A 19,874-nucleotide genomic window follows, 5' to 3' on the forward strand; every position below is an offset into this window, starting at 1 on the left:
ACCCTGGGATCATGACTTGAGCCAAAGGCAGACGCTTAACCAACTGAGTCACCCAGGCACCCTGGGGGAGCTACTTTCAAAAGAAGTTAAGCCTGTGGAAAAATGTAGTCTAACATTCTAAATGGTACTAAGGTATTTGCCATCAGCTTCATTATAGTGTAACTTAACCCACAACAGACTGGCAAAAAAATTAAATTGGACAACTGGATAATACCAAATATCAGCAAGGATGTGGATCAACAGGAGCTCACACTCATGATAGAAATATAAATTAGGGGCGCCTGGTTGGCTCAGTTGGTAAAGCATGAGACTCTTAATCTGGGGGCTGTGAGTTTAATCCCCATGCTGGGTATAAAGATTACTTAAAAATAAAATCTTAAAGTGTAAATTGGTATAAAAATGTTATAAGGCAATTTGGACTGCCTGCTAAGTTTGAAAATACACATTTCCTACTATCCATTCTTTTCTTATACATACAGGGAAAAGAGAAGGTCTTGCATGTGTGCATTAGGAAACAGGTATAGGAATTTCCTAATAATATTGTCCATAAAGGTAAACAAAAAGCAAGAAACAGGGGCACCTATGTGGCTCAGTCAGTTAAGCAGCTGACTCTTGATTTAGTCTCAGATCATGATCTCAGGGTTGTGAGATTGAGTCCTGTTGTCAGGCTCTGTGCTCAGTATGGCGTCTGCTTAATATTCTCCTCCTCCCTCTGTCCCTCCCCGCACTCATGTTCTAAGTAAATAAAATCTTAAAATAAAAGGGGGGTGCCTGGGTGGCTCAGTTAGTTAAGCGTCTGCCTTAGGCTTAGGTCATGATCTCAGGGTCCTGGGATTAAGCCCTTGCTCAGCAAGGAGTCTGGGCTCCCTCTGTCCCTGCCCCTGCTCATGCGCTCTCTCTCTCAAATAAATAAAAATCTTAAAAATAAAAAATAAAGAAAAAAGGGACAGCTGGGTGGGTCAGCAGTTGAGCATCTGCCTTTGGCTCGGAATGTGATCCCAGGTCCAGGGATTAAGTCCCACATCAGGTTCCCAGCAAGGAACCTGCTTCTCCCTCTGCCTATGTCTCTGCCTCTCTGTGTCTCTCATGAATAAATAAAATCTTTAAAAATAAAAAATAAATAGGGCAGCCCGGGTAGCTCAGCGGTTTAGCGCCGCCTTCAGTCCAGGGCATGATCCTGGAGACCCAGGATCGAGTCCCACATCAGGCTCCCTGCATGGAGCCTGCTTCTCCCTCTGCCTGTGTCTCTGCCTCTCTCTCTCTCTCTCTCTCTCTGTGTGTGTGTGCTTCTCATGAATGAATAAATAAATATAATCTTTAAAAAAATAAACAAATTTTTAAAATAAAGAAAAAGACATCTGTAAAATAGAAATATCTTATATGCCTATCAAAAGTGAAATGGATAAATAACAGGAAGTTTATACACAGAAAACACTACAGCAGTGAAAACAAAAATCAATAAAAATCATCATAGACAAATATCAAAACAATGATTTACAAAAAGGAATTAAGGGACACCTGGATGGCTCAGCAGTTGAGTGCTCAGCTCAGAGCATGATCCTGGGGTCCCAGGATGAAGTCCCATATCGGGCTCCCTGTGAGGAGCCTGCTTCTCCCTCTATGTCCCTGCCTCTCTCTCTCTGTCTCTCATGAATAAATAAATAAAACTTTAAAAAAACAAACAAAGGGGATCCCTGGGTGGCTCAGTGGTTTCACGCCTGCCTTTGGCCCAGGGTGCAATCCCGGAGTCCTGGGATCGAGTCCTGTGTCGGGCTCCCTGCATGGAGCCTACTTCTCCCTCTGCCTGTGTCTCTGCCTCTCTCTCTCTCTCTGTCTACCATAAATAAATAAAAATAAATCTTAAAAAAAAAGAAAAACAAACAAACAAAAAACAATGTACAGATAAAATTCTATGTAACCCGGGTAGTAGGTACATGAGCGTTCATTTATTACTGCTACATAATTAAGTCTCATTGTTGAATTTATTTTAGAAATTGTTAATAGGTCGAGTTAAAAATGGTTTCCTTGGCAACTCAGAGGCAATCTAATTGGATCCCAGGTTTTCAGAACAATTACTAAGAACGTGAGATGAAATTTACTACCCAAAATACAATTACAGCTTCTTATAACCTGAAAACGTATCACAGGGGTGCCTGGGTAGCTCAGTTTGTTAAGTATCCAACTCTTGGTTTCAGCTCTGGTCATGATCTAAGGCTTCTGGGATTGAGCCCTGCATCAGGCTCCATGCTCAGGGGGAATCTGCTTGAGATTCTCTCTCCCCATCTCCCCCTCCCCGTACTTGTGTGTGCATGCTTTCTCTCTCTCCCAAATAAATAAAATCTTTTTTTTTTTAAAGTATCACAACCATGGGGATCCCTGGGTGGCGCAGCGGTTTGGCGCCTGCCTTTGGCCCAGGGCGCGATCCTGGAGACCTGGGATCGAATCCCACATCAGGCTCCCGGTGCATGGAGCCTGCTTCTCCCTCCGCCTGTGTCTCTGCCTCTCTCTCTCTCTCTGTGGCTATCATAAATAAATTAAAAAAAATAAAAATAAAAAATAAATAAAAAAAAAATAAAGTATCACAACCAAAAAGCATTACAATATACAAATTTCTATGAAACGAAAATGCATTTTCTGCTTCCATCCCAGAAGGAACCCTGGTTCTCAGAGATAATGAGTGGTAAGCCCTAAGGAACAAATGAGCTAAATCTAACCACTCAGATTTAGACGTAGGTTAAAGTACATCTAAACCATCCTATCCGGGATGCCTGGGTGGCTCAGTGGTTGAGCATCTGCCTTTGGCTCAGGGTATGATCCCAGGGTTCAGGAATCGAGTCCCATCCCACATCAGGTTCCCTGCATGGAGCCTGCTTCTCCCTCTGCCTGTGTGTCTCTGCCTCTCTCTGGGTCTCTCGTGAATAAATAAATAAAATGTTTAAAAAATTAAAAAATAAACCATCCTATCCAACTGCTCAACTTGTCCACTGTCCTAATCCATGATCCTGCCTGATCCAAGTGGTCAGTTACCTTCTTCATCATCCACTTTAGGGAGAATGCCAGTCTCTTCATCAAAGTCTGGAAACTCTTCTTTGGAAAGGACATTGGCAGCAATCATCTAGTAAAAGGAGAGAAGGCATCATTTGTAACCTGCTAGGATAGAAACCCTTGTTTTACAGGAGTTAATACAGAGGTTCCACATAGGAAACCAAGGTTTTGTCGTCTTCTGACCTGGGACTTCAGGGCCTCAAACATCACACATCTCATTCTTAGGGGGCACAACATGGTGCCTACAAACAGGACTCAGGGAAAGGGTTTCACCCCAGGAAGTGCTACCAGGACACCAGGGAATTTCCCAGCATGGTGCATATTCCAGATTACATAATATCCAACTTTGACAATTAGGTATCCATCCCTCTCCTTCACTGGACTCTCAGTCCCTCAGGAGTAAGGCACCCTGATATATTTGCCTCAGTAGCCTAGCATCTACTCAGTGCCTAGCACACCATGGCAAATGGCCCCAACCTGTTTGATCTCCCACTTCTCTGGGTCAGAAATGCGGGTAAGGCGCTTGCGCTCCAGTGAATCATCTTCTACTTCAGGGGCACTGACGAGGGAGAGGTGAGTGGGTCTATCTGGATTCCTCATTGAAGTCTCCTCATTGGTCTCCCCAACAAGATTTCGTCGTCGGTTGGGATTTAGATCTTCTCCAGTCTCTTGATCCACATCCTAAGGCACATATATAAACAAGGGAACTAACTTGCTGCCCTCTTTTGTTTCTTTGGCCAACAGATGTAGAAACAGACTGCATATCTCACCTACCTTCATGCTCAGACTGGTCTTGGTCCCAGTGAAAGACAGTACTTTGACCTTCACCCTCTGGCCTTTGCTTACCACATCAGCGACATTGGCCACACGACCTTCTCGTCGGAGCTCAGAGATGTGCACCAGGCCTTCCCACCGCTTCCTAAGGGAGAGTCACACACATCTAGAGCATGCCTAAAATACCTTTTCCCCAATGGATTTCCACCCTTGTTGGAACTCAACAAAAGGAAATAGTGTTAAACTCAAAAATTTGAGAGGAAAGTACCCAAAGCTGGTCAAAAAATAAAACAGTAGGGTGACCTGGGTGGCTTAGTCAGTTAAGCGTCTGACTCGTTTTGGCTTAGGTTCTTAACTCAGGGTTGTGAGATCAAGCCCTGTGTTGGGCTCCACACTGAGCATGGAGTCTGCTTATCCCTCTCCCTCTCCTCATCCCCTCATCCTCATCCTCCTCCCCCCCCATACACATACTCTTTCTCTCTAAAATAAATAAAAATAAATTAAATCTTATTTTAAAAAAAAGGTCAAATTCTAACAACCTGATATGGTTGATGTGATTAAAGCAATATTAATCATAACATTTTAGAATGCGAAAATCCAGAGGCATCTGGGTGGCTCAGTCGGTTAAGCATCTGCCTTCAGCTCAGGTCATGATGGCAGGGTCCTTGGATTGAGCCCCATGTTGGGCTCCCTGTTCAGCAGGGAGTCTGCTTCTCCCTTTCTCTCTGCCTCCCTTTGCTTGTGCATGTGCACTCTCTCTCTCACTCTCTCAAATAAATAAAATCTTAAAAAATAATAATAATAATGTGAAAATCCACAGTGATCAGAGCAATTCTGCCCATCACAGGTGTGAAAGAGCACCAGCCATTACCTTAATCCCTCCAGCTGCACAAAGCATCCAAACTGCATTATGCTGGTAACTTTGCCATTGTAAATGTCCCCGATGGCAGGCTCTTCTGGGGGAGGACGGTCCACATGCTTATCCCGCCATCTGTCCAGGTTCCTCTCCCCATACTTGTCCCGGTCCTTCCTGTCTTTGGGGGGACTCTGACTTCTGCTCCTGGACCGATACCTCGACTTCCCTTTATTCCTTTCCCGGGTCCTGGAACGCGACCGAGAGCGGGACCGGTGTCTCCTCTTGTGTTCTCTATCACGGTCTCGCTCCCGCTCTCGGTCACGGTCACGGCTTCGGCTCCGCTTCTTCTTCTTTGCCTTGTCCCTAACAAATCAACAAACAACTATTTGAAAAAGAAACCAGTGCAGTTTCATTTCTGCATCCCCAAGCACCTAGCACAGTGCCACACACATCAGGTGCCTAGTAAGTGTGGAACTGAATGAGAGTTTCCCTAACTACAACAACCCCTACAGTCCAGTAAAAGATGAGGTCACAAACATATTCAGCCTCTTTCAAGCCAGATTTCTATCTTATGAATGACTTGGCATCTCCTGCCTAAGTACTCTTTGCAGGGAGCAATGAAATACATCTAACTATGTGGTACATGGCCAGCCTAGATTCTGTAAACTTGCCCAAAATTTTGCTTAGCTGGTCCACAAAATTCAACTATTACAGTACCCTAAACCTCCAAAGGATAAGACACTAAGGACAAACCGGTGCTCAGCATCTCTTTGCTTCTCCTGGCCCGCTGCACTGGGCATTAAGGCCTCCAGTTCTTTCAGGACATCCACAGCAACTTTCACATCATCTTCATCCAGCATGGTCTACAACAGCAGAGGCCAGCAAAGTTAGAAGGAGAGAAGATGATCATGTGAGAATCTGCACTCTAGGTCCATCTATAAACCTGACAACCCACTTATGGGAAGGAAGCAGAAGCAGGTGGAGATTTCCAACACAATTTGAGAGAGAGGCAAAAGGAATGCGCAAAGGCTCTTAGAAGTCACTGCTACATTTAGCAAATTCCCTTTGCCCTTCCTACAAGCTCACAGAGGGCAATTAGCTATCATCTCTCCTGTTAAAGCATTGTGTGATGATTATAAATTGAAAACAAATGTTAAGGGGTGCCTGGGTGGTTCAGTCAGTTAAAGCATCTGCCTTCAGCTCAGGTCAGAACTCAGGGTCCCGGGAGCAAGCCCAACATTGGGCTCCCTGCTCAGCAGGGAGTCTGTTTCTCCCTCTTCCTCTGCTCTTCCCCTGGCTAGTACACTAGCTCTCTCTCAAATTAATAAAATCTTAAAAAATAATATGTGAAAATCCCCAGTGATAAAAGAAATTCTGCTCATCACAGGTATGAAAGAAGAGCACTAGCCAAATAAATAAATAAACAAATAATTTTGCTAAATAAAAATCAAAACACTTAAAAAATTAGACCCTTTAACATGTAATAGAGAAAAAAAAATCTTATTTCACATATCAGGTATCTGTTCTAGTACCTTAAGCTGTTTCATACTTATTCCATATCCCTAATTATGGCTTCCCACAATTCTCAACACCACTTCCCTGAAACATCATTCTCTGAACATAGTACATGCTCAGAGAACAGCCCAACACTTTTAGTTTGAAAAATATAATGAACATAAACTTAAAACTAGGAACTAATAAGACAAAGCAAAGGGACACGGAGGAGAAATACCCAGTGATAGCAGAGATTCTCAAAATGGGATCAGTACCCGGACAGAAGGGTTGTCTGGTTGGCAAAGGACCGGGAAGAGTTCCTTTAGCTTTTCTTTTCCGGTTTTGGGTTTAACAACTGGATCTTGTTTTCATCAAAGATAAAGAAGTTAAAAAAAAAAAAGATTTAATATTTTAAACAAAGAACCTCAATATCAGATTTGCATCCAACTAAAAACTGAACATGACATTTTTCTACATATTATTCATACACATTACTATAAACATAATTTAATTTCCTAAAAATAACACTGATGACAAAACCCTCAACAAACTATCTGCACATGTGGTGGGGGTATGGAGGGGATACATCAGAATTCATTTGGTTTATTATGTCTTATGAGTTTAATTTTAAATCATTTGGAAAATTTTACTAGATTGTATACTTGGCCCAGCAGCTGCTAGGGAAAGAACACAATCTACAGGGACGCCTAGGTGGCTCAGCAGTGGAGTATCTGCCTTCAGCTCAGGGTGTGATCCTTGGGTCGATCAAGTCCTGCATCAGGCTCCTTGTGGGGAGCCTGCTTCTCCCTCTGCTTCTGTCTCTGCCCTCTCTCTGTGGCTCTCATGAATAAATAAATAATCTTAAAAAAAAAAAAAAAAAAAAGGAACACAGTCTACAGGATGCTCACATTCTAAACCATTCTGGAGGCTAAGCACAGCCAGATGTTCTACTCACCTTTGCTAGTAGAAGGCTTTGCTGGAGGCCGCATGGTTTGTATGAGGCGCAGCAAGTTACTAATAAGAGAATCCTTTGAAAAGAAACAAAACAAAAATTATCAACCCTTAAATCAGTGCTTAAAAACACTTAAAAAGGGGGCACCTGGGTGGTACCTGACTCTTGATTCCGCTCAGGTCATGATCTCAAGGTTGGGAGACTGAGCCCCATGCTGGGCTCCATGCTCAACACAGGGTTAAGACTCTCTCTCTCTCTAACCCTGGGGGCCCTCTCCTGCTCACCCACCCCCCCAACACACACAGCTCAAGTGCTCTCTAAAATAAATACATCTTTAAAAAAAAAAAAAAACTAAGAAAAGGTGATTGTTACCTGAATGGAAGCAACTGAAACAATGAAACACAGAGTTTCAACTTGATAGGCATGAACCTAGCGAAGTAGCTTCAGAGAAAGCTAATATTTAGGACTCTTTGGGGGAGGGGAAAGTAATTTAGTTCCAGTCAACCGTTTTTATTTTCCACCATTTAGAACTACCTCCAAAACCTAGACTCTTTTGTTTTTGACTTCATAGAACAAGAATATAAACACTCATAAAAGGCTTAACGATGGAAATCCTGCCCCATTTTCCTAGAAAAGTGTCACAGGAAATCCGGTTATATTACCACTGCTCAGTGGCATGAAACATTACACACTTAATGGTTTCTTTGATTGGTATGTACAAATTATCTCCCTTTTCCATTAAAATCCTATGTGAAATCCTATCAAAAGTTAAATTCAATAGTGACATTAAAACGAAACCGGGGTCTCCAAGAACACATACCGTGAATTCAGCACCATTTTTGACCAGAGAAGCCTTAAAAGTATCAAAGGTGGTATTTTTCTCAGCCAGACTGATCACGAATTCAGCTGCAGAGGAGAAAAGGAATTAAAACTGGAGTGGAGACAAGCAAAAAATTACTTTCAAGTACATTAAAAGCAAAACCAATTAGCCTATCTACCAGTCATAAAAACCAAAGAGTCCCATCAAGTGAGAGTCAAATAAGAGAATTTAGAGTACCAAGATTATCTACGTATGTTCCAGTTAATTTTTCAAAATGCAAAGATATTAATACAGAAAGGCTCAGTGGGCCCTTCAGTGCATCTAAGGGAGAAATATCTCCCTGTCCCAGATCATCGTACTCTTCTTATGAGACTACTAGCTGTGTGCATTGCCATACAGACTCCAGAGGTATCAATGCCCAAAAGCAAGAGCCCTCTCCCTCCCACTGCTATGGATGCACACGGTAGGATGCTTTCAGGTAGGTCTGACCCAATCCATCTACGAGAGCCAGGCAGCTGCTAGATGGTACAATCTCCAAGTGGATCAAAGACTCACTTGCCCCCCAGATTTTTCTCTACAAACCTGCCCAGTGTCTGAAATTTCTAATATTTGAGCTATTTATTAAGAGACTTTTGGGAGAGAAGTGCATTTTATGAGGGCTGAGATAAGCCTCACACGGTGAACCCCACAAGAAAATGGTTACTGATTTCATCTGGATTTTTTTTTTTTAAGATTTTATTTATTTATTCATGAGAGATACAGAGAGACAGGCAGAGATATAGGCAGAGGGAGAAACAGGCTCCTTGCGGAGAGCCTGATGTAGGACTTGATCCCAGGACCCCGGGATCACACCCTGTGCCAAAAGCAGACACTCAACCACTGAGCCACCCAGGTGCCCCTCAAGAGACTATTCCAAAGCAATCAGCAGCACATTCATATTGCAGCTGTCTTTAATCAGGGTTTTTAAATTTTCAGAATTCTAAGGGGATATCATTAAATTAACTAAACTATTGGGATCCCTGGGTGGCGCAGTGGTTTGGCGCTTGCCTTTGGCCCAGGGCGCGATCCTGGAGACCCGGGATCGAATCCCACATCAGGCTCCCGGTGCATGGAGCCTGCTTCTCCCTCTGCCTATGTCTCTGCCTTTCTCTCTGTCTCTCTGTGACTATCATAAATAAATAAAAATTAAAAAAAAAAAAATTTAAATTAACTAAACTATCAAAGATGAATTAGTGAGTCAGATTTTTTTTTTAAATGAACTCTACACCCAACATGGGGCTAGAAATCATGACCTGGACATCAAGAGTCACACAGCTCTACCAACTGAGCTAGCCAGGTGCCCCAAAGATCAATCAGTGATTAAAAACAAGTTCAATGCTGAAAAGCAGGAACAATAATGAAATAATGACACCGATATAAATGACAATACATCAGGGTGCCTCGGTGACTCATTCGGGTTAACCATCTGACTCTTGATTTTGGCTCAGGATATGATCTCAGGGTGGTGAGATCAAGTCCTGTCAGGCTCCACGTGGGGGGTGTGGAGCCTGCTTTAGTCTCTTTCTCCCTCCCCTCTGCCCCTTATTTCCCTTAAAAAAATTTTAATTTTAAAAAGATAACATATTAAGACCAAAATCAAAAGAATGAAGTCAATAAATAAAATATAAAAGTAGCAAATATAGGGACGCCTGGGTGGCTCAGTGGTTGAGCACCTCCCTTCAGCCCAGGGCGTGATCCTGGAGTACTAGGATCAAGTCCCACATCAGGCTCCCTGCATGGAGCCTGCTTCTCCCTCTGCCTATGTCTCTGCCTGTCTCTCTGTATCTCTCATGAATAAATAAATAAAATCTTAAAAAAAAAAAAGTAGCAAATATATACCTTTTTGTTATTAAATCCACTTTGGCAATTTAGTTTCAACAGAACAATACTATCACATTTTTCCAACTTTAGTAATTTTAACATTACTGATTTTATAATTCTATGTTCAACACTGTGATATTGTGATTTATTATAAGAAGAAATATGTGTTTGGTCTTCATCCCCTTTCCAGGCACAGCACTCCTAAAACTTGGAATTTCTGCAGTGCAGAGAGTGAAAAAGGTCTTTTGTTACATTAAGGAGATGACTTTAGGAAAACCCCTATATAAGGGTGAGGCTGGAGCCTGGCTGCCAGGGAAACCAACTAGCAGATTACAGACTGGAACTTTCAGCCCTACCCCTGACCTCTGGAGAGGGGGAAGGGGCTGGAGATTGAGTTCGATGACCAATGGCCAATGATTTAATCAACTATGCCAGTTTTTTTCAATTATCCCTATTATAACAAAGCCTCCACAAACACCCAAAAGGACTGGGTTTGGTGAGCTTCTGGGTAGGTGAACGTACGGAAATTTGAGGATAGTGGGGCATTCAGAGAGCATGGAAGCTCCTCAATCTTTCCCACATACTTTGCCCTACGTCTCTCTTCCATTTGGTTGTCCCTGAGTTATATCCTTTTATAATAAGCCGGTAATCTAGGAAGTAAAATGTTAGCTGCTCTAGCAAATTAATCAAACCCAAGGAGGGGGTCATTGGAACCTCTGATCTACAGTGACTTGAGTCAGCACAAGTTGACAACCCGATCTTGCAAATAGCAACTGAAGTTTGGGGTGGGGCAGTATTACAGGTCTGAGTCTTTAACCTGGGGCATCTGATGCTATTTTCAGGAAGACAGTATCAAAACACAGTTCAATGTAGTACCAGTCAGTGTCATAGCACTGCTAAGCAATACTGGAGAAAACACATCATAACTGGTGTCAGGGGTGCCTGGCTGGCTCAGTCGGAAGAGCATGAGACTCCTGATCTCAGGTTCGTGAGTTCAAACTCCACATTGGGCATAGAGATTACTTAAATACATATTTTTAATAAATAAATAAATAAATAGTGTCAGAACTACAAACAGAAAAAAAGCATTATTTGTGGTTTATTTCCAAATTAAATGGAGTCTTTATACACAAGCTAGAAAATTTTGGAGTTTATACCTCACTTTATTTTTGTATATAATGAGATTAACATCAAAACAATTTAACACTGGCTTGGTAAATGTTTGCTGAATGAAGGAACAGACAACCTAGGTAGCAAACGACAAGAGTGCCACTTATCACCATTTAAAAGAGAAGGAGAAGGGCAGCCCAGGTGGCTCAGCGGTTTAGCACTGCCTTGGGCCTAGAACCTGATCCTGAAGACCTGGGATCGAGTCCCGCGTCAGGCTCCCTGCATGGAACCTGCTTCGGCCTCTGCCTGTGTCTCTGCTTCTCTCTGTATGTCTCTCATGAATAAATAAATTTTAAAAATCTTTAAAATAAAAAGAGAAGGAGAATAAGAAAAAATAATACAAGACAAACGTATCTTGACTGGGAAGCAAGAAAAGAATGAACTAAAACATACTGGCAGCAGGGCATCTTTCTGTGTGCTACATGGTAACCTCAAGAAAAAAAATCATCATTTCCATTCCACAGATGAGAAAAACAGCTTCAGAGAAATTACTCAAGGTCACACATCTAACCTCCCTGACCCCTTTCATCACAAGCCCTTTCCTTCCATCCCTCCAGATGATGATTTCATCTTCATTTAGAAAAATAGAACAATTAAATGGAAGTCTCTCCCTCACCTTTCCTACCACCAATCCCTAAACCTATCTGCATCTACAACCACATTCTCTGTCCTCCTTCCTATTAAAATGGATCAAGCATCCCTTTACCTATCAAAGGTCAATCCCTCCACTCATACCCTTGATTCTATCTATCCGTTTGCTTTCACAAGGACTCCACCTGCCTGTGGCCTTAGCTCTGGGCCCCTAGCCTTTCTCAGTTCCTCGTTTTGGGTTCTCCACATGAACTTTCTGTCCCCAGACCCCTAAAAAGTGGTTGAGAACAGTTAAAGGCTGACTTCAAAAGACTTGGATTCCAGACCAGGCTCACATTTGAGATGTAATTTTGAGAGGGATTAATCACTCAGAGTCTTGTTTTCTTCACCGAAAAAAAAAAATAAATAACCATCTCATAGGGTCGCGTGATGACCAAGTAAGATAATATAAGTAAAGCATTGTGCATAATATCTGCCCTGTCAACAAATGTCGGCCATTATTGTCAGCATTACGATGCGGAGGCGGCGGCGGCTGCTGTTAGCGCTGTTTAACTAGGTTGGGACGGGGACAGGGGAAAGCGCAAGAGCGATAGCCGCTCGGTTTCACCGAGGGCTCTGGGCAATAGTTTCTAACAGTTCAGCCCGGAGAGTCCTCATGTGTGGCCACGGCCGCGGGTTCCCTGGGCCCGTGTGTCTGCGACAGAGAGAGAAAGAGACTCACAGGGACACACGTACTCAGCCCATCAACCCCATTTCTGCTTCCGCTTTCCTCCACTCGCAGGGGCCTCTCCGGGCTTACCCAGATCCTTGTCGTTGATCCCCAGGTGATTGTCCAGCTCGGTGCAAACTTTCGACACTAAAGACAGATACTCAAGTTTGGCGAGTTCTTCCGCGGGACCCAGCTCTGTGCCGGTTACGGCTCCCGCCACGGCCACCGCCACCGCCATGGCTACAGCCGCCGCCACCCCACTTGACTGCCGGCCTCCGGAGCTATTCCGGGCCTGCTCCGGTTTCCACTTCCGGGTCGGCGCAGGCCGCCTTTTGTTTACAGTACAGTATAAACTAAAGGAACTTCCCATGACGCAACCGAAGAGCCATAGAGATCACACAGGAAGTGCTTAAGGAAGGGACGGCCCAGGGGGTTTACGCTGCAGGCCGGCAGCGTCCTCTATTGGCCGGCAAGCTTCTCCGTCGACTCTCAGACCCGGGAACGTTCCGTCTTCGCGCTCTCCCGCCCGACGGCAGAGGGCGACCGTGGCCTGCGCAAGGGGCGCCGGGGAGGCCACGCCCCCCACCCCTGGCGCGCCTGCGCCTACGCTTTGAAGAAGGAATCTCCATTCAATCTTGGGAAACGCAGAACTGGCTTTACAGCGGCTCTCTCTGTTCCCCGGGTTTTTTGCTTCTTCGTGGCTCGCGACCATCTCGAGCGATTCTGTGACAAACCATCAGGCGATAGTCTAGTTCTGTTAGTAGTTCATTGTATAGGTGAGGAAACTGACATTTCGACTATCTAGCTAAGTGACATTGGCCAAATTAATTTGGGGGGGACTTAGTTTTTTTGATAATGTAACTGGTTTTAGGTGATGACTAAATAAGATAACTGTGCAAGGAATCTGGGGCACCTGGGTGGCTCAGTGGTGAGCATCTGCCTTCAGCTCAGGTCGTGGTTCTGGGGTCCTGGGATCGAGTCCCACATGGGGCTCCCCTGCAGGGAGCCTGCTTCTCCCTCTGCCTGCGTCTCTGCCTCTCTGTGTGCCTCTCATGAATAAGTAAATAAAATCTTTTTTTTTAAATTGTGCAAGAAACCTTGGGATAGTAAACATGCTATAAATGCCAGTTACTATCATCCTAAGGTGAGACAATGATCACTGTAAAATTCGTCTGTCGGGTACAGATCCCCTCAGTCTGAGATCCCAGGGAGCTACGTGGCTCATCGCTTGTGAAGACGGCTTCTCAACTCCGGATTTTCCCGTGCCAGTACCCTCAGAACTTGTGCCCACCAAGTAGCCCCTGTGCTGTGAACCTAGGGTCCTAGGCTCGGGTCTCCCAACTTCTGCTTCTGATCTCCTTTCTCCTTTGCGACAACCCTAAGGTGAGGTGAGGAATTTTCCCACGCTGCACTGCTGTGTGATGAATAAGTAATGGAAGGCCCCAGAGTGAGTGGCCCTCCAATCTAGCAAGAGAGAGGAAATCAGACCCTTTAGCTTTTACCTTCAGGCTACGCTGCTGCACCTTTGGACTCTGTCCCTCCCTCATCTCCCCATGGACTGCAAAAATGACAGAGAAACCCCTTGAGCAGTCGTTCCCACTGACTCCAAGAGCTCCATGTTTCCAGGTTCCTAAGGAATCAGTACTGCACTGATTCTTCTTCCTCCTGAATGGAAAAGAAAATCCTGCTCTTGACTAAATGTGCTCAACTGGTGAGTGTGGAGTTAGGATATTAGGGATGTATTCTATTTCACTTCCTTTCTCTGTGCTTTTTTGCCTTTAAAATTTTTGCATTTATATTCTGCTTTTCTCCAGTATTTAACTGGAAGGGAAGGGAAACATGGAGTTTGTTTTGTTTTAAAAGTGCTATGAAAAGAAAAAGCTATCGGGGAAAAGGCTCTAGAACTACAACTGGTGGTGGTAGTAGTAGTAGCAGTAAATACTGTAAGAACTCTTAGGATCGGGGTGGCTGGGTTGCTCAGTCTGTTGAATGCCTGCCTTTGACTCGGGTCTTGATCCTGGGGTCCTGGGATATCAGGCTTTCTATTGGGTATGGGCTGTGTTTCTCCCTCTCCCTTTGTCCCCACCCCACTTGTGCTCTCTCTCTCTAAAAAAATTAATAAAATCTTTTTTAAAAAAAATTCTTCCTCTCTTTCTGTATCTCCACCCCCAAGCACGCTTTCTCTCTCAAAAAAATTAAATTAAAAATAAAGTTTAACTTTTAGCACTCTTAGGATTATTCGGGGAAATATTGAACATACAACTTAATAGTAAATACTAACAGCAAAACTTATTAAATTTTATTTACACATAAATGTTTTCAGGAGTCCAAGTTTGTTACATAATACACATATTTCCTATAACACCAAGGAATTTTTTGAAGCCAAGGGAAAAGAAATAAAAGCATAGATAATGGATAACTTGACAGCCCAAACATGGATGCACATGGAATCCTCTTCTCCCCTTAAGAGACACTGAATTAAATGCAGGCTCTGGTGAATGCAAGAGTGACTAACCAAGAGTGAACCAAGAGTGAATGCATTCTAATTGTCTTTTGGTTATAATATATATTTTTTAATATATGAGATACAATTAATTGCCTGTTATTATTATATTGCTTTCCTTCGATAGCTTCCATGTGGCCCCTGTAACACAGCCATTGACAGTTCCCAGTAAATAATTTACCTTCACCAGAAAATATATTAAAACAAATAGTCTATGCTTAGTGACCACCCACACCACCCATTGTGGTAAGAAATGATTTTCCACCACCTTCTTTGTTGTAACAAGGACTTTGCTTTGATGCCTATTCCTAGACTGATGTATGTGTCCGGCCCTAACCGCAGTCCCCACATTATTTTTGCTCTGTCCCCAAACTGGTCACAGCTGCTGGCATTTGGATAAGAAGTGGGGGAAGGTAGGAAGCAGAGAAGAAGGTACTGAACCCTTAGCAACCCCAGATTGGATGGAAGAGGGCAGAAATCACTTAGTGTGTGAAGCAGAAAGGTGGCATCCTCTGGGAAGTTGGGAAGAGAAAATCACAGGACTTCCTGTCACAAAAAAAAAAAAAAAAAAGGTATTGCTGCAATCAAGACAGTCCTAGCTGTTTCTACTGGGGTAAAACTCCGATCTTAGGGGAAGCACCTCTGCTCTGGAAGGCAAAAAATATATATTTTTTTTAATTTTATTTGTTTGTTCATGAGAGACACACAGAGGCATAGACATAGGCAGAGGTAGAAACAGGCTTCCTTGTGGGAAGCCTGATACAGGACTTCATCCCAGGACCCTGGGATCATGGCCTGAACCAAAGGCAGACTCTCAACCGCTGAGCCACCCAGGTGTCCCTGCTTCTAAGCATATTAACTGCCACTCAGCTATTATTGTTATTTTTCATTTATTTATTTATGATAGTCACACAGAGAGAGAGAGAGAGAGAGGCAGAGACACAGGCAGAGGGAGAAGAGAAGCAGGCTCCATGCACCGGGAGCCCGAAGTGGGATTCGATCCCGGGTCTCCAGGATCGCGCCCTGGGCCAAAGGCAGGCACTAAACTGCTGCGCCACCCAGGGATCCTGCTATTATTGTTATTAATGCAGGGGGACTTTAGGGGAAAAAAATAGCACCTTCTTCACTGCTCCACTGGAGCCCTGACCTAGTCTAAAGACATTGACGAAAATGGCCTAATAAACCCTTTCATCTGAGGTCCTCTCAGATAGGGACAGGACCCCAGAAAAAGCAAGGTAGTGAAACACCTCTTTGATTTTGCCCACAAATTCTTCTCCAAATTTGAATCAATTCATCAAATACATATGGAACATCAACTTTGGGTCTCAACACTTTAGTAGTTTCTGGAAAGGACCCTCAGGGATCTGGAAGGTGGTAGAAACCTATCAGGAAAGAACTAGAATACTCAAAATGCTGCACTCGTGGCTGGTGGCAGAGCTGTGTTTATAACTCTGGTCTCTGCTGCCTAAACATGAGGGCAGGTGATTGGAAGACAAAAACAAAGCAGGTCTGCTCCCTGTCATCTGGGGGCAGCTGGGGGAGGGGAGGTGGCTGACCAGGGCCAGAGCCATCTCACAGGGCAGTTTCTCCTGCTGCAATCTATTATTTGTCAGCCTTATCTTTTTATGCCCAGGCAAAGCCTTAATTTTGCCCTAAATGTCCCTGACCTGAAATTCCACCTCTTGTTAGGCCATCAACCTACCATCAGTAATAATGGATGTTTGGCTACAAATTCTCCAAAGCTTTATAGTATTAGGCAAAAAATATTTCTTCTCAACAGGCTTCCTGCCCCCCCCCCCCAAAAAAAATCAAGTTTCCTCCTTCCTCACTTTCAGGGCTATCTTTAAATATCAGGAAAAAAGGAAAAAAAATCAGACACCCAAACACCCTTATAATGTGAGCTTAGTTAAAAAAAAAAAAAAAAATTTCTCCCATCTCCACATCCTTATCTTCTGTGAGAATGGTAAGGAATTTTCACATATTTATTTATGAGTTAATCATCCTTTAAGTGACCCTGCTTCTTAAAATTAATTTAGGTTGGTTTTCTTTATTTTTTTTTTAAGTTTGTTTATTTTTCAGCAATCTCTACACCCAATTTGGGGTTCCAACTCATGACCCCAAGATTAACAGTCACATGCTTTTCAGACTGAGCCAGCCAGGCACTCCTAGGTCAGTTTTCTTTTCTTTTCTTTTAAGATTTTATTTATTTGACAGAGAAAGAGAGAACACAAGCAAGTGGAGCGGCATGCAGAAGGAGAGGAAGAAGACTTCCTGCCAAGCAGGGAGCCCAACGCAGGGCTCGATTCCAGGACCCCAGAACCATGACCTGAGCCAGAGGCAAATGCTTAATCATCTGAGCCACCCAGGCGCCCCTAAAAAGAATTTTTTTTATTTTTTATTTTTTAAGATGTTATTTATTTATTCATGAGAGAAACAGAGAAAGAGGCAGAGACACAGGCAGAGGAAGAAGCAGGCTCCATGCAGGGAGCCCGACGTGGGACTTGACCCAAGGACCGACCCCGGCATCATGACCCGAGTCAAAGGCAGACGCTCAACCACTGAGCCAGTCAGGCACCCCAAAAGAAATTTTTATAAGTGAATATTACAAATATGGGCAAAAAGTGACAAGTTACATTAAGACTTCTTTTTTCTCGGGCAGCCCCGGTGGCGCAGCGGTTTAGTGCCACATTCAGCTCAGGGCGGATCCTGGAGACCCGGGACCGAGTCCCACGTCGGGCTCCCGGTACATGGAGCCTGCTTCTCCCTCTGCCTGTGTCTCTGCCTCTCTCTCTCTCTCTCTCTCTCTCTCTCTGAATAAATAAATAATCTTTTTAAAAAAAGACTTCTTTTTTCTCTAGTGATTTTTATAGCCTCTGGTTTCTGTTTGAGGTAATTCTTTAGGAACTTTAAAGGCTTTCCTCAGAAGTGATGGAAAAAACAAGCACAGCCAAGAAGTGTATTGATGAGAAGAGACCAGAATAAAAGGGTTGACATTCCGTTTGCAAGCCAAGCATGTAAACAGCTGTCCAGTTAGTCCAGAACCAAAACTCTGGGTTAATCTGCATGTTCTTGCCACTAACTCAAAGGAACTGCTCCTCTGGAAACTCCACTTCTTCCCCCAAATGAAGGAGGATGAGTTTCTAGCATGGCTTCCATCCAAAACCTGGAGTGCTTGGCAGAGCAAGCCGTACAAGACTCCTTCCCTGACTCCCCAGAAGCTGAGCCTCTGGTAAAAGAGCTTTGATGAGAGCAGTAGCTGCTGCCCTGGTGTCAGAAGAGCTGCCTCTCCATTTGGGGTTTATAGCAATTATGGTGATTTATGCCTCTGGAGTGAAAATTAGCAATCTGGTGAGGTAACTAAAAATGAATGCATCTCTTCCTAGAGTTCACTCCACCCAGCTGAGCCACCAAATAAAATGAGCATATGGGGCAATTAAAGAGCCGAGCTCCTGCTCTCAGAGCTCAGCAGAACGGGACAGAGTTCAGGGGTCCAGGTTCCCCTGCCTGGTTCAATAATGATCACAAGTCCTAACAGGCATCCCCTCTGCCCCTCTATAGCGCCCCTAGTCCTGTTGTAAACACAAGCCTGTGGTTCCACCTTTCAAAGTCATTTGTTCCAGGACAGCTGTTTTACCCTCTTTTCTTGCAAATCGCTGAGAGGAAGGGGGAAGTAAGGATAAACCTCTCTCACATGGGTATGTGTGGGGCAAAGATATTTTTTCTCTTAGTCATATATTTGCCTTTACATGACCCAGAAAGACTGATCTTCCTTAACTTCCACAGCCCACACTCAAATATTGGTATGAGTGGGACACCTGGGTGGCTCAGTGGGTTGTGCGTCTGACTTGTGATCATAGTTCAGGTCTTGATCTCAGGGTTGTGATTTCAAACCCCGAGTTGGGCTCCATGCCGGGTGTGAAGCCTAGTTGAAAAAAAAGAAATAAGTCAAATATTGGTGTGAGTAGAATTTATATGAAGCTTTTTTTTTAAAGATTTTATTTATTTATTCATGAGAGACAGAGAGAGGCAGAGGGAGAAGCAGGCTCCATGCAGGGAGCCCGACGTGGGACTCGATCCCAGGTCTCCAGGATCACACCCTGGGCTGCAGGCGGTGCTAAACCGCTGCGCCACCAGGGCTACCCTATATGAAGCTTTTTGAAAGACATAGAGATCTGATATTGATTGGTCATCCTCACCACTGAGCACATGCAGAAATCCCCATTCTGTTTTATCCCCATGTATTTGGACATAGAGCAGTTGGAGTCACCCTGTCAGCTAGTCAGAAATTTGGATTTAAATGCAGTATTCAATCATTTGTATTACTCATGAAATTTTAGAGTTGGAAGGGATTTAAGAAATAATGTAATCAAACTCACTCTGAGATACAGAGATAATTGGTCTGAGTGTGAAAAGTTCCCAGATGCATCTACTAAATAGCAAAGTTTGGGAACCACTGCCCTAATCTCCTAATGCAAGGTTTTTCCACTTCAGCACTATTGATATTTGGGGCCAGGACCATTCTTTGTTGTTGGGGGTGTTTCAACGCATTGTAGGATGGTTAGCAGAATCCCTGGCCTCTACCTAGTAGATGCCAATAGCATCCCCTGCCCCTCGTTCACAAAAATCAAAAATGTCTCCAGAGATTGCCAAATATCTAGGGAGCAAAATCAGTCTGGTTAAGAGCCACCCCCCTAATGTCTTCGGCTCCTACCCTCCTTGACCGGTGGGTAGCATTGTAAAAACCCTCCCTAAGAAGACTCTCCTTAATTTGGCTTTCTCAATGTTGCCCTCTGACTCAGTATAAGGACATATTGGTATTCAAAACATGTTTACAGAGTGGACATAGAAGTTGCTCACATGTCTTTTGCTCACCTCTCTTAACCAATTATCTGCAAGGGAGATAAGAAATGTGACCTTCATTGTGGCAGCCATGTCTAGCTAAAGACTGGTCCTATAGTACTATAATACTGGATCATGTCTTTTTCCACTTTCTCCCCTTTCCACTGGCTGGATATGCAGATGTGGCAGTGTTGAGTCCTCTTGGATCATATGAACAAGGTCATGACTCCAGGGTTGCTGATGCAAAAAGATGGAAGAAGA

At 43.8% G+C, this 19,874-nt stretch overlaps 1 protein-coding gene and 1 non-coding gene across 2 annotated transcripts in view; one reads left to right on the top strand and one right to left on the bottom strand.

Annotated features, from left to right (window-relative positions):
• The window catches only part of DHX8 (DEAH-box helicase 8), a 32,160-nt gene extending 19,582 nt beyond the window's left edge, over window positions 1-12,578 (bottom strand). Inside the window, exons 1-9 of the mRNA XM_025986845.2 lie at window positions 12,362-12,578; window positions 7,942-8,027; window positions 7,125-7,197; window positions 6,445-6,530; window positions 5,429-5,538; window positions 4,691-5,038; window positions 3,820-3,964; window positions 3,523-3,726; window positions 3,028-3,115 (exon numbers count right to left, since the gene is read on the bottom strand). Of these exons, the coding sequence (XP_025842630.1) occupies window positions 3,028-3,115; window positions 3,523-3,726; window positions 3,820-3,964; window positions 4,691-5,038; window positions 5,429-5,538; window positions 6,445-6,530; window positions 7,125-7,197; window positions 7,942-8,027; window positions 12,362-12,509 (1,288 nt within the window). The 5' untranslated portion in view covers window positions 12,510-12,578. The remainder of the gene's footprint in view (window positions 1-3,027; window positions 3,116-3,522; window positions 3,727-3,819; window positions 3,965-4,690; window positions 5,039-5,428; window positions 5,539-6,444; window positions 6,531-7,124; window positions 7,198-7,941; window positions 8,028-12,361) is intronic.
• Window positions 10,742-10,814, top strand: TRNAR-CCU (transfer RNA arginine (anticodon CCU)). The gene has a single exon. It is a non-coding gene; the product is annotated as a tRNA-Arg (tRNA).
• Window positions 12,579-19,874: the final 7,296 nt, after the last annotated feature.

Source organism: Vulpes vulpes, chromosome 2 (assembly GCF_048418805.1).
Source record: "Vulpes vulpes isolate BD-2025 chromosome 2, VulVul3, whole genome shotgun sequence".
In the NCBI taxonomy this organism is placed as follows: Eukaryota; Metazoa; Chordata; class Mammalia; order Carnivora; family Canidae; genus Vulpes; species Vulpes vulpes.